The sequence below is a fragment of the Rutidosis leptorrhynchoides genome, chromosome 1 (assembly GCF_046630445.1).
Source record: "Rutidosis leptorrhynchoides isolate AG116_Rl617_1_P2 chromosome 1, CSIRO_AGI_Rlap_v1, whole genome shotgun sequence".
In the NCBI taxonomy this organism is placed as follows: Eukaryota; Viridiplantae; Streptophyta; class Magnoliopsida; order Asterales; family Asteraceae; genus Rutidosis; species Rutidosis leptorrhynchoides.
In genome coordinates this window covers 101,045,578-101,063,702 of record NC_092333.1, presented here as the reverse complement: position 1 = coordinate 101,063,702, position 18,125 = coordinate 101,045,578, and the positions used below count along the sequence as shown (strand labels likewise).

Here is an 18,125-nt window from a genome sequence, read left to right as displayed (position 1 = left end):
TTATTGGGAGCAGTGTTGTAAAAAACCCGATTACTCGCCGATTAATCCCCGATTAATCATTTTTAGGAGCAATCCGTTCCGATTTCCAAAAATTCATTTAATTAAGCGGTCAACGTCAATTGATGGATCAAAATCGAATTTGATAGTCAAAGTCAGTCAAAGTCAACATTTTAACATGAATTTAAACTAGAATTTTATAGTTTTGAAGCAAAATCAACAATTTTAAACAATTATGTTAAAAATTATCTTTATATTTATAGTTTTTTTCTATAGTTACACATATAATTTTTAAAATTTAATATTTAAATGTGTACAGTACGGTCCGATTAATCTCTGATTAATCTTCGATTAGTCTCCGAATTGCTGATTAATCCTTCTAAAGTCCCGACCGATTAATCCCCGAATAGCGAATTTTGCAACCTTGATTGGGAGCACTCTAATATTAACTAATAACACTAACAAAGATAAAGATTAGATACGTTCTCTAATCATCAATGAATGCACGAATATCTTAGATTTCTTAGAGCACTGGGTGTGGTGACGCATCAGTTCAGTGTTAGTTCAGTGTCTTGCTGATGACTGGACGCTGACTGGACTGACACTGAAAACTGACATTGGTGTAAAAACAGGGGAATTGGGAAGAATGTCAGTTCAGTGTCTTGGAGAGAGAAGATAAGGTCCACCAATTATTTATTTATACATTTTCTTATATATTTTTAACACATTATTAAATAGAATTAATAAAAATACGAACAAATATTAAATTAGAAAATACATTAAAAGTCCTAAAATACACTTTTATTAAAAAAAAAAAGGTCCTAAAACGATTACAGTTAAAAACCTAAAATTAAAAGTTACAAAAAATAAAAAAGTCCTAAAACTACTTATTAATCCTAAAATTACTTATTAAATCCTAAAAATTACTTATTAAAAATAACAACGATTTAACGGCCATAGCGAGTCGGAGATCCGGATTCATGCGAAGACGTATCATCATATCGACCGTTCGAAGCCGGAAGGCTCCACACGTTCCTACAGTACAACGTGATACGTTTGTTCGTCAGTTTGGCCTTTCGACCATTCGTTCCCACACGGCTTCGGATTGAAATTCCTTGAACAAATCCGTGACCTCGTCACAGTACCAAACGTCGGCGGCTTCGTAATCTACCCTATCGCGTATAAAGCTAACAACGCGTTCTACATCGAAGCCGGTAACATCTAGAGCTTCGAACGATTGAGTGTACCCGTCGTACCAATATTGGTGGTTATCAGAAAGCTCGCCGTTGTGATGGACGTCGAGGTTGATCAAGCAACGATTGTCCATTTTTGTGAAGAAAAAAGAAAATATTTTGTGTAAAATTACGAAGAAAGTAGAATATTTGTTGTGTGTGTAAATAATGAACTTGTTGGGTTATATATAGAGATGAAGAAATGATTTAAAAAAAAAAAAACCAACGGCACTTTTAACTGATATAATTTTGAAAACGGGCCCACTACACATCCAAGAACCGAAGTCTTGGCATCGACGCCGACATCATCGACGCTGCCCCGACACCGGAAGGGTGTGGGGCGACGGTCGCCGGGTAAACCGACGCCGGGGTGACGCGTTCCACACCGCATGCTCTTAGGACTAAAATGAACCATAAATTGCATATCTTTGGTCCACCCAATTAGAATTGATCACTCTTCTCCCTCATCTACATCTACATGCATGTTCATATGATGATATGCCAGCAAAGACCACATCAATATCCAACTCATTTTCCTTAACTTTCTTGCAATTTGTCCCTACCACCCCCACCCTCATATATCATATACGAGTATATCATATATTCATATTCATATTCATATTCATATATACAGAAAAAAAGAAGCCTGCCACCCCTAGAAAACACACACATACTCACTTTCTCATCTACAGTATTAAATTTCTCTCTTTCACACACACTCTTCTATCTGTTTCTCTCTGTCTCTCTATTGATAATGTAAAACCCCAAAAAAAGTTGCATAATTTTCTTTTTATTCACATATTTTTATCATTTGAAAGTAAATATATTAAAAGACTTCTTCCAATTCATGGCTTCTTCTTCTTCTAGTTTTTCCTATTTTCTCCTTTTCATCTACATTTCATTGTTTGTAACCTTCACTTTAGCTGAAGATCCCACTGTTTCCTACAAATTTGAACTTACTTACATTACTGCTTCACCTCTTGGTGTCCCCCAACAGGTAATATACACCTTCATTCATTCTTAATTTAATAGCAATTTCTTGGATTTCAAATATGGGTTTTGCTAAAGAACACATTTTGATTAATGGGTTCGCGTTATAATATCAATTACTAACTTTAATCCCTTGTGGGTTTTGGTTGATAATGGCTATATCCATGATATATGGGTTTTATTTAATTTTCATAAAGATCAATTAATTGACAATTTGCTCATTATATTAATCCGTGTGATTAATTAATGGGGTTGTTTCAAATATTGAACTTGGTGGCTTTTAGGTTCAGATCTAGGAAATGTATGTACAGAACAATTGTAAAAATTCTTGATTTTTAGCTTGTATGAGTAACTTTATAATTATCTTTAACCTGCATTGTTTTGAATGTGGGTTTTTAGGTTATTGCAATCAATGGAAAATTCCCTGGCCCTACAATAAATTCAACTACTAATAACAATGTTGTTGTTAATGTGAGGAACAAATTAGATGAAAATGTCCTCATGACTTGGTAAGAGATCTTGTTTCTTGATCTTCAGTCTGCAATTTTTGAAACTTTTTACTGTATTATATCATCTGATTCTGAAGGTTTTATGATAATTGAATTAGGGCTGGTGTACAACAAAAAAGAAGTTCTTGGCAAGATGGTGTTCTTGGTACTAACTGTCCAATTCCTCCAAAGTGGAATTGGACTTATAACTTTCAAGTTAAGGACCAAATCGGCAGCTATTTTTACTTCCCTTCGCTCAATTTACAACGAGCTTCAGGTGGTTTTGGTAGCTTTATTATTAATCCGAGGTCCGTTATTCCAACCCCATTCGATAATCCTGCTGGGGATATTACAATCGTCATTGGCGATTGGTATATTAGAAACCACACTGTAAGTGTTCGACAAAATGCCTGACTGAACACTTTATTATTTTAAATTGCTTGTGTGTGTGTGTGCTAATTCTTCTTTTGGGGCTTTCAGGATTTAAGAAAGACGCTTGATGCTGGTCGGGCTCTTGGAATGCCTGATGGTGTTCTTATTAACGGAAAAGGACCGTATAGATATAACGATACTCTTGTCCCAGACAAGATTGATTACGAAACTATTAATGTCGAACCAGGTGAGTAATATACTAATGTGTTTGATGCTTCATATTTTTTACATTGTTATTTGATGTATGTATGGTTACGATTATGGTAAACTGGTTGACTTTGGCAGGCAAAACTTACCGTATTCGTGTAAGCAACGTTGGTGTATCGACTAGTTTGAATTTCAGAATTCAAAATCATAACTTACTTTTAGCTGAAACTGAGGGTTCATATACAGTGCAACAAAATTACTCTAGTTTAGATATACATGTTGGACAAACATACTCATTTTTAATCACTATGGACCAAAATGCAAGTAGCGATTACTATATCGTTGCAAGTGCTAGATTTGTAAACGAATCCACCTGGCAACGAGTTACGGGTGTCGGGATTTTACATTATTCAAACTCTAAAGGCAAAGCCTCGGGCCCACTTCCGGACCCACCTCAAGATCAATACGATAACACTTACTCAATGAACCAAGCCAGATCCATCAGGTAAAAGTTGTCTATACACCTCTTATCAATGTATAAAACCATTTTTTCGGATTATGCTTTTCTCAAAAAAAAAAAAAAAAAGGATTTTGCTTATGACTGCCCTTAAGGTTGTCGTTAACGTGCTTTATATTATTGTAAATGGCGGTTCTCAATTAATTTTTAACTGGCGGTTATCAAATTATACAACAATATAAAGCATGTTAACGTTAACGAAAACCCTTAGGGCTATCGTTATCAAAATCCAAAAGAAGGTTAAAGAAAGTCATATCGTCATATCACAATCTTTATCGATGACATTGTTAAATGTGACTAAAATCACACAGGGGGAATGTATCGGCTAGTGGGGCGCGCCCGAATCCACAGGGTTCATTCAAATATGGGTCAATCAATGTGACCGAAGTTTACTTACTAAAAAACAAGCCCCCGGTGACAATCAACGGAAAACGAAGGGCTACAATTAGTGGGATTTCATTTGTGAATCCTACAACACCAATTAGACTTGCTGATGAGTATAAAGTGAAAGGAGCATATAAGCTCGATTTTCCTACCGAGCCCCTTACGGGACTATCTAAGATGGAGACCTCGGTTATCAATGGAACTTATAGAGGATTTATGGAAGTTATATTTCAAAATAATGAGACGAAAATGCATAGTTATCATGTTGACGGATATGCTTTTTTTGTAGTCGGGTAAGAGAAGTTGTTTCCAATCTTTTTCAATATTTTGTGTTAATTTTTTAATCTAATAAATGTTTAATAATACGATCACAGAATGGGTTACGGTGAATGGACGAACGATAGCAGAGGGACTTACAATAAATGGGACGGTATTGCTCGTGCCACAACACAGGTATATCATTTTTCAATAATCTATAATAAAAATCTTCCGACTTTATTCATAAAACTTTCAAGAACTAGTGATTCTAATTAGTATGTTTGTTTGTGTTTGTGTCTGCGTGCGTTTGGCGTTGCTTTTCAAAAGTAATTATCTGATTTTGTGTTTTCAAGTCGCATTTGATTAGTGTTTGGCTGTTATTATAAAGATGATTACGATGATATATGGTTATTTTGGGGTCAAATAATCTGATTTGGATATTCAGTTTAGTTTAGTAGTGCCTGCAACAAATCTGACTGTTAAAATAATTATCGGGTAATTAACTAATTATACACATACCAGCTTAAATAATTAGAATTTATAGCAGCAGCAACAACAACAACAACATTACCCAATTCCACTAATAATCGTTAACCGACATACGCTGTATATTTTTCTTATTCACATCAGTGTAGTTGCAATTTCTTACCAAAATATGCAATTTTCAACCACTTAATTCAACTAATAATGTGTATGGTATTAAGAAATGGAAACTATGTTTCATTGTTTTGGGATTTTGCTAACAACAACCCTTAAATGCTGTCGGTAACGTTCATAAACTCATTGTACATTTGCATAACCTGAATCCAAAAGTCAATCTCAACCGCTATGTACAATATAATTATGCACGTTAACGACATCCCTAAGGGGCCGTCATTAGCAAAATCCTTGTTTTTTAGTTTGAATTAATAATATGATGATTTTGTTGATGTTTAATGTAGGTTTTTCCTGGAGCATGGACAGCAGTGTTGATCTCTCTAGATAATGTAGGAGTGTGGAATTTAAGAACCGAAAATCTTGACTCGTGGTATCTTGGTCAAGAAACTTATATCAGAATCGTTAATCCTGAAAAAAATAACAAAACGGAGTTGCCAATGCCCGACAATGCTCTTTTTTGTGGTGCCCTTAGTAAAATGCAGAAGTATGTATACTACTACCTTATAATTAATTGTCACCAATTTTCTTAATTTATGCACATAATTCTTATGGGAAATGTTGGTTGACATTTTCAGGCCACAAGATACTTCTTCCGCTCCATCCATTAAGTTTTATGGTGGTGGGTACGGATGGATTGTCATGACGATGATGGTGCTATTGAGTAGTCTCTGATTTAAATCGAGTTTAATTTGTTATTGGAGTGTAATTGCAGGCTTTTGTTGATACATAATCGTAACTCATGTTATTTCTGAATATTTTTTAAATGTTTCTGTTGTAGTGATCTGTAATTGATTTCATCATTCTTTGATTATTCGAAAGTGTAATGTTAAAATTTTTAATCTTGTACGTACTATTCAAGAAAGCCTCTAATGCATTTCTATATTTTTATTGGCCTTAACCAAAGATTGAAATGATTTTGTTCCATTTAGTGGTGATCACAAAAAAACGTTTAGCATGTATCAGATTGGTCAACTATGTTTGCGATAGCAGACTTGACATCAATTTGGTGTCGTTCTGTCTTGATTACTCGAAGTTCGGGTTAAGATGCTGCTATTCGTTTAAGGCCAATCATTAATCTGTTATCATTTTTGATAAGTGGTAGGTTCAATGGTTACTCGCTTTCAAGTACAATTTGTTGGAATGCAAGAAACCTCGCTTTTAAGTACAATTCGTTAGAATACAAGAAACCATGGTCGAAGAAGTGTCACACATAAACATCTATGAATGAAATTTGGGAACACTTATTGTTTAAAGGTGTTCAGGTTATGTTCAAACGGTAGATCAGATATCTTTTATATGAAGAGACGATACTTTTAACTTTAGCACAGTTTTTGGATAGCAACTCTTGTAGAGCACTGATTACTTCAATGTCCTTGGACTTCAACATTTTTGGGCTAATATGGAATTATTATTATTTTTTTTTTGAAAGGCAAGTAAATTTTATTATAAAAATAACAATACACGAGAAAAACCTAGCAAGGAGCTAGGCAAAAAACGAAACAACACACAACCTAGCAAGGGCTAATCTGGAATTTAAGATGGGTTATTCCAAGCTCTTTGGAACAATTATTTTGGAGTGGTTACATGGAAGCATCAATGATATGAAATTTTGGAGATTAATCGGTCCGGCTAATATTTGGGTAATTTGACCTGCAAAAAATGATTTCATCTTGAAAGGAAAATTCTCGTGTTAGTCAAACATTGATAGAAGATTTGAGGTTGAATGTTTTCCTTTAGGAGACGACATTCAAGCTATGTTTCAAACATCAATTATACGTTTGAGATCAAAACCCTTGGGTGTTAATCTGAAATATCCAAGTGTTTGAAGGCGGTTTTGTTTAGTTCTTTTGGTCATTTGTTTCGTTTGTTTTGTTTGTTTAGGTAAGCTTGTTCATGTTTTCTTTGGTGATCATGCTCAAGATTCACGAATACGAAAGCGTTAGGACGCTTCAGTACTTGGCGGGTTTGTTTTTATTTGGTTTAGTTTGTCTAGGTAAGCTTGTTTATGTTTTTTTCGGCGATCATGTTCAAGATTCACGAATACGAAAGCATTACGATGTCTCAATGGTGCTAGGGCTATCTTCAATTGAAATTTTCAAATAGATCGTTAATCCATATTTTTAAGTAGACAGGTATGTAGCAGTACTAATCTATTTACACCTATTTTATTTTATTTTATTTTATTTTTATTTTTAGTTTTTTGACTAAAGAAAAATTACAAGGCCGGCACGTGCTGCTCGTGCTCCATAATCCATTTGTTATCCGACTTCACCTGCTACCTTCTGTCACACAAACATACACATACATCAAGATAAATGGCACTCACTTCACTTTCATCACTACCAATCAAAACCCTAAAATTCTCAAATTCATCATCATCATCATCTTCATCTTCATCATCTTCTCTCTATCCAAATCCTTCATCAAAATCCATAACCTGTCGATTCAATCCACAAAATGCGAATTCTACCAAAGGTATCATTAATCATTCCGTGTTTCAGTTTTAACACCCAAAAGTACGTTTAATCGATATTAGGCTTTATATTTGCAGATACTATTAACAAAATCGAGCATAATAAAAACTGGAAAACACTAGTTTCGACTGCATTAGCAGCTACAGCTGCGGTTATTACTCTTAGCTCGTCTGATATGTCTGCTTTAGCTGATTTAAATAAATTCGAAGCCGATGTTCGAGGTGAATTCGGTATCGGATCAGCTGCTCAATTCGGTTCCGCTGATCTCAGGTTAGGTTTTAGGTTTAGTTGATTAAAATTTTGTTATATCTGTTACTCAATTCGGTTCTGCAGGCAGTTCATTTGATAGGTTTAGTTGATTAAAATTTTGTTATATCTGTTGCAGGAAGGCAGTTCATGTGAATGAAAATTTCAGGTAAGATGTAATTAATTAATTATATAAAACAGAATAGTATTAATTCAATTTGAAAACTTATATGGTTTTTACTGGAAGTTCGAATGTTTATCAATGTTTTTATGGTCTATACATTGATTGTTTATGGTTACTGAAAGAAGAATTAATACTACAGGAGAGCAAACTTCACATCTGCTGATATGAGAGAATCAGATTTTAGCGGTTCAACGTTCAATGGTGCATATCTTGAAAAAGCAGTAGCGTACAAGGCGAATTTCACAGGTACAAACAACATTGATTATCAAAACGAATTACAGTAAGGAAAATGCACTTTATAACTAGGTTATATCATCAATATTTCTAACTTAAAAACCTTATCTTTACGAGTATAATCTTCATCTTCAATACTTGCTAATCCAATACTCTGCTTATTAGGAGTTATTACAACACTTGCATATAAACATATGACTTTCAGATTCAGTTAACGATTCCTTTAATTCTTCAACGTTTGGGTCCACATCCTGGAGGAAAACATCTAACAGCAGAAACACTTCTTTTAACAGGACGCTTCGTTGTTTTAGCCACCTGCTCATTCATCCCTTGCCCTGAAGCTTTAACGTCAATGGTGTAATTCTGTGAATTACTAACTGACACCTTAATCTCCATCTGGCCTCCATTTTGGTAAAATCGAATTACACTTCCTCCATTAATTTTCAATTCAGTATAAGGACCCAACACATCAGCTTCTGCAACCTCTTTGTTAACATTGCTCGTTTGTTCTACCCCATATATTTCATCATCATCATCATCATCACTCGCATCTTTACATCCTGAAGAAGTGCAGTCTGCTAGTACTTCGTTAACTTCGTTAACTTCGTTGACTTTTCTTGTTTGTTCTTCCTCATAGATTTCTTCTTCTTCTTCATCATCACTAGTAGCCTTCCAATTAGTAAAATCATTATCCAATCCAGCATTTGGCCCACATCCAGGTGGAAAGTCTCTTACTGCTGAAACTCTTCTTCTTTTAATATATTGGGTCATCTTTTCAGTATTGACCGAGTCAACATCATCATCATCATCACTCGCATCTCTACATCCTGAAGAAGTGCAGTCCGCTAGTACTTCGTTGACTTTTCTTGTTTGTTCTTCCTCGTAGATTTCTTCATCTTCATCTTCATCATCACTAGTAGCCTTCCAATTAGTGAAATCATTATCCAATCCAGCGTTTGGCCCACATCCAGGTGGAAAGTCTCGTACAGCTGAAACTCTTCTTCTTTTAATAAAATGTGTCACCTTTTCGGTATTGACCGAGTCAACATCATCATCACTATCTTCATGCTCTATGGCTACACGTGGTCCCACATCATAATCGGAACTGACCGTTTCTCTATAAATAGAACTTCCACCGGACACAAACTTCATATCCTTCGCATAATCATCACTAAAACTTACACTAGACACAGAGTCCATTTCAACCGAGTGTTTCTTCAAACAATCATCTTTGACCGAATCAGTATCAGCTTCCTCAAATTCAACCGGGCACAAATTATCTTTATAATCACCAACAACACTAGTTGAAAGTTCATTAACCTCTGACACTTTCCTTTTTTTAGCCGATTGGGAAATACCATAACCGTTGTCTGATAAGTTTTGAGGTTCTTCGATCGAAACTGATAATTTATCATTCATAATGATGTCATCAAACGCTTTTGGGAAGTCACGTTTTGCAGATACCTTTCTTGGTTTCCATTTGCACTTTGTTATACCATTGCAAGCAGCATTGGTTTTCTTGGTCCCGCTACAAGTGGCAGTATACGAAGCCATTGAGTCACTGCATTTACAAACCCAAAACATTAGCACCAATATTCAATCATATTTGTACTGTATATAACTATAGAGAGGAAAATTAAATGCATATATTTTTCTTGTAAAGAATGTAAATATATCATGTCAACCCAACTTGACTATCAATACCTAATATCTCATTATATAACAATGAACTCTTAAGTTTTAACTACTTATTTCTTATTTCTTACAGGGGCAGATTTCAGTGATACGTTAATGGATCGCATGGTAAGCCCTGCTAAAGTTTAGGCATCATAAAGCTACTGTCATTATTTATTATTTTTATATATAATAACTGTAAACCACTACTTAACACATAAGCAACTAGCCTAACTGTCACTATATTTCAATCATCGATCTATATAATGCTTTTATTTCGTGGTTTAGGTTTTAAATGAGGCCAACCTCACAAATGCCATCCTAGTAAGAACCGTCCTCACACGCAGTGATCTTGGACGTGCTGTTATTGAAGGTGCTGACTTTAGTGATGCAGTTTTGGATCTTACCCAAAAACAGGTGCGTTTCAAATTATCTTATATAATCTTCATATATTATTATATAGGCGTTTAGTATAAGATGGGCATTATATACCAAAACATCGGTCTTATACATACCAAATCTTTAATCCATCAACTTACAATGTCAGGGTAGAGTACTTCAATATGGCTTATCATTCCTAATAAAGCAATAAAAGGACGATTTGGGTTAAGTTTTATGCCATATGGGCAAAACAAAGATGTGGGTTTATGGGTTGAAAATACAGGCCTTAAAAGAGAACTTTAAAAACTGGTATATTTGGGGATCTCTTTCTACTACTCTTAGGGTTAGCAGTTCTAATTTCTAAAGAGACATGGTGCATTAGGGTTTTCACAAAAAGCAGTTTATATTTAATTACTCAATTATATTTAATTTAATCTAATTATAATGAATAGGCACTTTGCAAGTATGCAAGTGGAACAAACCCTACAACAGGGGTGAGCACAAGAACAAGTTTAGGGTGTGGAAACAGTAGACGTAATGCCTATGGCAGTCCATCTTCACCATTGTTAAGTGCTCCACCCCAGAAACTTCTAGACCGTGACGGATTTTGCGATGACGGCACTGGACTATGTGATGCAAAGTAATAATTATTACCCACAAAACACCATACCATGTATTGAAGGACATTCGTCATACAATACATATATGTATATGTATTCTTGAACCTAAAGACGGATTTGTAATTAGCCCCAACAAAACAATCATGCATTGAAGGGTCGACATTAATAATATGATACATCCATCTGGTATATTAGTAATATTCTTGATTCTTGAAGGTGAATATATTGTTCGTATGACATTACAATTACAATTTTATGATTATATAGATAGAATGAGTAGAAAGAATCGTTTAATTTACCTGAATTGCTTGTGATTTCTGAATGTTCCAACGAAATTCTTGAATGATTTATATAAACGGAAACCTTGAATCGTGATTAATATTCTTGCGTTAAATTGAAACTGATGATATGGGTGATGTTATGGTATCTCTGTCAAGAAGTAGGGGCACTAGGCTTTTATTTATTTATATGCGAAAACGGTGGTATTGAAGGTGAAAAAATTAGCTGGAATTTTTGAAATTTCCTTTGGGAGAAAGTAATTAGTGTAACCGCCTCATCAAACTTGTGATGATCCTTATTTTACCGTGGTAAAAAATCGATGTAATTATTGCTGAATCCTTGGTGCCCAAGTTAGACGCTCAATCCGTTTTACACGGTGTTTTTTGAATATTAAAAGGGTAACTAATAGGAATTGAAGCTAGACGAGTTTTGTTTTTTTTTTTTTTTTTTTTTTCTTTTTTCTTTTTTTTTTTTCTTTTTGTCATTTCAACCCTATCGCAAGTTAACGAGTTTTCTCAAGTAAACTTGGTCAAAGAAACAAAGCAAGTTAATGATTTGTGCTTGTACTAAAATAAAATTACTTAGATACTTCGTATTACAGTAGATAACACATAACAAACCAATAAACTATGCTTTAAACTTTAAGATGCATACTAAAAAAAATCTATTATTCCGTACTTACAGAAAGATGTTAAACTTAGTTGTTTAAGTTGGTTTGTTTATTGTTCTATATTATGCAATTTGACAAAAATTTTGACAAATTTTCATACATTTTTTTTTTAATCAACACATTTATAAAAAAAAAAAAAAAAAAAAAAATATAGCTTCCGTCAACAAAAATTCCCGGATTCACAAGTTTCTAAAAGCCTTCAAAAGTTTTTATATTTTGCCCGAACTCCTTCATATTTTGCCCTCAACTCAAAATTCATGATCCAAAAAGTTTATTTTCATGGAAGAATGGAAGAAAAAAAGTTCCAGTGAATGGTTTACATTTTAAAAAGAAAATTGCCCCCAGTGAAAAAGGTTTCTGGTTTCGCCACTGGGTGCTTTCGTATTCAACTGATTGTTACATATTCACGTTATCAAATGCAAGTCGACGTTCAACTTTCATGAGTCTATTGAATTGTGTTGCTAGTGGATGCATGATTATTAGTTAGTTTAAAGTTGTAAGGGTCTACTTTCAATAAGTTTTTTGGTATACCTGGGTATTTGATTCGTTTTACGAGTGACTAATCACAGGGCGACTAGCTACTTTGCGGGTAACTCGAAATCATTACGGGTGAACCTCCATAGCCACGAAAGGATTATTTTTTTCAACTTTGAGGATTCGAACACACCACTTTAAAAGAGTAGACTATAATCACTCCACCACCACGTTCTACTTTTAATAAGTTATTGTACTTTATTATGACATGCATGGGATATAAAATAAATATAATAATGTACAATATTTTCACTTAAGTTTTAACTATATATGCCCTAAACAATTATATGCTCAACGTCAAAAGAAATTCATACCTTGAGTCAAATATAGTAAGTTCACCATAACAACATCAAACTCTTTCAATGAAGTTGTACATGAGTATTGTATCCAAAATACTACATTTATGATGCTTTTGTTAACAATGTATGGAGTGTTGTGAATGTATGTCGCGTATGTAGTGTATGTCTACATGCAAAAGGGTATGGAGTAAACATTAGGAAAATATGAATATTTATTTTTTAACGGTGGTTAGAGTTACCTACGGGATCTGAACGTGATATTGGAATCTACTCACACGATCATTGCCTTTAGACAATGGTCGCAAAACATACATGTTTATTTGAATTGAGCTCCGTTAAAACCGCCTAACGTGAACATCACCTTTTAGATCATAGGTAAAATACATGTGTGTGCGGGTGTAGGGTTGGAAGCGATTGCCTCAATGATAATGCTTCTGCCATATCTTCTTTCCCATTTTGGAAAGTCGGACAACAAACGCACCCTTCTTGCTCAAACCCTACATTCTTGTGTTACCAAATCATCATCATGGCTAGCAATCAAGCTGGTTCTTGTGATCTCGTGATTCTCTACAACTGAAACTAGGTAAAACATGTTTGATTCTCATGATTTTAGATGAGTTGTGTGTTTTTGTTAAACACAAGAACTCAAGCTTAATTCTTGTCTTTTGATGTTTGAAATTTATAACTGTTATATGATGTATGTATGTTGTTTGTATGACTGGAATGGTCAAAACAACTTGAAATGATTGATTTAGCATGATTGAGCTCGAACAGCAGGGATGTTGTTCATCCTCATCTGCACGGATGAGAAGTCACCCGTACGGGTGATGAGCTCAGGCGTACGGTTAAGATCTCCTTTGTACGGTAGAGAATGAGTTTATGTTGGTTGTTTGATGTGGTTCAGTTGTACGGATCAACTATGATACATACGGATGGCTAGCCACTCGCACAGTTGAAATCTCACACGTACCTTTGAAATTGTTTGGATCCGAAAACCATGTTTTAGGTCACACATACGAGTGAAGGATCACACATGCGGTTGATGAACTCTGCCGCAGGATGAGACTCACACGTACATGTGAGGTGACTGTGAATGGGTCAAGTGCAATTTGAACCCATTTGGTATTTGTGACTGTGTTTGACTGGTTGAATGCTTTTATTACGCTGTTATTGATTGTAATAATATACTGACTCAAATATGATATTCGCATGTGATAAAGGAAAAAATAAGGTTCAGTAATATTAGACCAATGTGAAAATACCAATGGGCATTGTTATATAGTAACAAGTTTAGTTACTGTCTGGTGGTATATATATATATATATATATATATATATATATATATATATATATATACACACACATATATATATATACACACACACACACATATATATATATATATATATATATATATATATATATATATACACACATACATATATACATATATACATACATACAGTTATATATTAATACGTAGCATGATATGTTCGACGATCTGCTATGTGCACTGTTGGTAATACCGTCTTGCCGAGGGAGAACGGTTAGGGTCAACCTTTATCGGTAGTGTTGGGGGAGAATGTGGGTTAATGTGGGATTATGCTTAATGACTATAATAATCTTAACCCATAACAATAAGTGTTTTGATGATGACATATGCATATAACTAAAGGTGATGGTAGACATCTTAACATAAATATACAAGTTCACTAATCCACACTTACTCTAGCAAAAGACAACACCAAATAAAGCTTAAGCGAAAAACGTAAACTACACGGTTAGGTCCACGATCCACCGCATGTCAGACCGTGGAGCCTTGCACCCTGATTTGTGTAATCAGGGATGCACAGTCGACCTCACGGTCAACCGTGGGTCGACTGTAAAAGGTTCTGTCCTAAATTCCACCGATTTTAGTTTGACCACTTCGGGACATCTATAATTTATGAAACCTGTTCAAACATGCTTAGAATAGTTGCCTCCTTCATTCCCAAAGGAGTTTTGGTCACTAGAACACTAATATTTGGTTAATCACACCTAATGACATCTTAATGACGATTAAACCTTGATTAAGGATAACACATAAGTGTTGTAGGAAAACATGTACATCTAAAATGTATTTAGACATACTTAAGATGATCATCAAGTCCCAACCAAGAGTTGCTCCTTCCTTGTACATGTGTTGGACATTAATGTATACTTATACATTAATCTTGCAAATGCCACTTTCCAAGTAAAACTTACATAGCCTTGGTTCAATGCTATGTTATCACTATGTGTTTAATTCTAAATTAATTAGTGATCTCTTGCTAGTCATTACATGAATATTACTTGACTACTTGCTATTAATACATGTGTATTATTTGACTATTTGCTAAGTGCTAAATGCTAAAGTAGTTACTTAATATGTATATGTATGAACCCTGTTACAAGTTGGGATTCCACCAACTAGTATTTAGACTACTTTAATATATGGTTGTGCTACTTGGATAATGCTTAAAATGTACAATCTAGTAATCTTAAAAGACAATGAATCATGAACACACATAGGTTAGCTTTAGTCTAAAATTAAGTTTATGAATAAGTTTAAACTTGATTTAACTTGATGCCTTGCAACATGCTTAATTGATATTACTTGTTTAAATTGTCAAGACACCATTAACACACTTAATCAATTACAAACAAGTTCAAATTTAAATACTAGCATGCTTTGTGATTAAAGTGGGTTGTTGTCATCAATGACATATTGACCAACCAATAAGGATTTAGCAAATGTGTTAATTACAAACAAAAGATTATGAAAAAACTGAGATTGCCTCAAATGATTATCATGACTTGTATTCAAGAATGTTAGACTTTCCACTTTGAGCATGACAAGTCACTATCAAGGCAATACATTCAAGGTAAATGGACATTTAATGCATACAGTACTTGTATAGGATGTTGGGTATCTTTTGCAAGTGTTAAATGAAGTAAAGTGTCCAAAGATTAATGTTCAAAACCGATTCAAACAACTATACAACGGATAGGAGTTTTGGACTGGACCACGTGCGGTTGACCCACGGTCGACCGTGGTCCAAGCCGCAACAACGACTACTTTTTTATCTCTCCATATAAATAGTAAGGCTTGGAGAACTTTGAAGACTTGGACCTCTTGCATGCTACAACTCAAAATCATCAGAGAATCACAAGAACATAACACTTATACACATGTTTGTGATTAGCAAGAGAAGTTCTATAATATCATAGATTATAGAAGGGGTGTTGTAAACTTACTTTCAAATTACTATCTTTGTGAGTTTACATAGTGTGGTAATAATCCTTAGAATTGTCTTAGGATTGTCTTCACTGAAAAAAGGTGAGTCTTTATACTTTGTAATTAGAAGCATATGCTAGCTTAGCTATCATCTTCCTTAAAGGGAACTAGGGAGTTGATTAATCTCATTGGGGATTAATACTTGTCCAAGGTGAAGACAAGTTGATCTAAGTTGGAGGTAATCTTTCAAAGGGATAGAAGGATTAGGTTTGTTGTCTAAGGAGAAGTACAAGGCTTGTAAGTTGGATCTCCACCGGATTTGGAGAAAGGTGCTTAGTGAAGTAAACTACCGATTAGTGAATCGGGGAGTAGATTAAGGTGGATTAGTTAACATCCACCCGAACCACTATAAATCCTTGTGTTTATGTTCTTTACTTTACATTCTGCATGATAACAAACATAAACACATAACACATTGGTTTGAGTTGATTAAAGTGATCAAGGATTGTTTAAATCTTGTTGATCAGTTTTAAAACTCGTATTAATTAACTATTCACCCCCTCTAGTTACTTACAGGTAGGTTGAGGAGAGGTCAACCTTTATTTTTATTGGCAGGTTAGGTCCAACCACCATTGTGATGGACATTATAATGTAATTGACGCATGAGTTGTGTCAGGAGAATTATACTGTGTGTCAATAGCAAGGACTATCAGAAAGCCTAGTTTAATTACTAGTGCTACAAACCTGACAGGATAGCCATTCCTCTTGCGATTGACTGGTACACATATGTGTTTATTGCATGCTGGACTTGCTAAACATAAATGTATCTATTAGGCTTTCCCATTCACTAGCGTTATGTTAATCCCATGCATGTGAGTTGATTGCATGATGCTTTTGAGAGGGTTGTCTTACTGGTATATATGTTTGACACACACTCTGATATGCTTGGGACGAGCTTGTTACAATACTTAACGTAACACATTTTATGTAATAACTATGTTGGTTTAAAATACTGATGGTTTGTATTTTGATATAATACATAATGACTTCCGATGTGAGATCAAAAAAATGATTGTAAAAATGTACGGTATTACAAACCCTCACGACGAATCCATACGGGTAAAATGTGTGATAAAACCACCCGAGTTAGGCTCAAACGCATACATATCTGAAACCTGTAAGGCTCAAGAGATGGACGGGTAACCACAAGAAAAATATTTTTGTAGCACATGAGAGTCAAACTCTTGATATTTCTTATGAAAAATCAAGTCACCACCAATGCACCAACACCCCAGTTAAAAAATTATGAATATTAGGCTATACTTTTCATACTAACACGTTTTTTATGGACCGAATTTTACTTTTGAACAATTTTTTTATTAGTAAAGAAAACCCTAATCAAACCACACAATCTTCTTCTATGTCCTAGTGTATATGTATATTCATCAACATATTATCTTCTTATTTCATGTAATTCTATCGTCATATCACACAACCCAAAATCGGTTAACTGGACATTCATGGGTTGAGTACATACAATACTCAAATTCCCTAAACACATACAACTCTAAAAAATTGATACCCTTAACCACAACTACAGATAGATGACAATAAATCAGGTGACGCCATATTCATATCCTTATTTATTTAACTTTGTCAATTCATATGCATTAAAATTCAATCCATACTTCCATATATAGGCATATCCAATGAGTTAAACATGTTAGTGAATATCCATTAAATGTTGCAAAAAACGCTACAGTATTTTGTAATACGTAAAGAAAATTTTATTTTTTAAACTAAAAGATAAATATGATATGACATAATAATAATTCAAACATAAAACGTGTAATATTTTTCGTTAAAAACATAAATTGTTACATGTGGAAAAGGGCTTGTACATGTGCTCGTGGGAAGGTGGAGCTTAAATGTCAGATTGTCAGTGGGAAACCACTAAACGAACTTTGTTGTTTATGTTATCCTAAATTTGAATACTATCGATCTCTAAAAATTTTCATTATGTTCATATCCTTAAATATTGGCCCGAGGTGGTTGGTTTTTATTTGTTCCTGATTTTTGGTGTTACAACTACCTTCGGCGTGCTCTTGAAGGTTTGATGTTTTGTCGGAAATGGATTAGGTGCTTATGAGACTTTGGTTGTAAATTTTAGCC

The 18,125-nt window shown here is 34.3% G+C and overlaps 2 protein-coding genes across 2 annotated transcripts; both read left to right on the top strand.

Annotated features, from left to right (window-relative positions):
- The first annotated feature begins 1,898 nt into the window (after positions 1-1,898).
- On the top strand, positions 1,899-5,991 carry LOC139863600 (monocopper oxidase-like protein SKU5). Its single transcript, XM_071852219.1, has 9 exons — positions 1,899-2,226; positions 2,619-2,728; positions 2,827-3,097; positions 3,188-3,326; positions 3,425-3,791; positions 4,115-4,480; positions 4,562-4,640; positions 5,387-5,586; positions 5,678-5,991. Exons 1-9 carry the CDS (start codon positions 2,077-2,079, stop codon positions 5,772-5,774), a joined length of 1,779 nt encoding a protein of 592 aa, XP_071708320.1. The 5' UTR covers positions 1,899-2,076; the 3' UTR covers positions 5,775-5,991.
- Positions 5,992-7,369: 1,378 nt separating this feature from the next.
- On the top strand, positions 7,370-11,136 carry LOC139863595 (thylakoid lumenal protein TL20.3, chloroplastic). Its single transcript, XM_071852213.1, has 7 exons — positions 7,370-7,577; positions 7,654-7,846; positions 7,962-7,991; positions 8,146-8,252; positions 10,009-10,043; positions 10,203-10,331; positions 10,748-11,136. The coding sequence occupies exons 1-7, from the start codon at positions 7,418-7,420 to the stop codon at positions 10,937-10,939; spliced, it is 846 nt and encodes a 281-aa protein (XP_071708314.1). The 5' UTR covers positions 7,370-7,417; the 3' UTR covers positions 10,940-11,136.
- Positions 11,137-18,125: the final 6,989 nt, after the last annotated feature.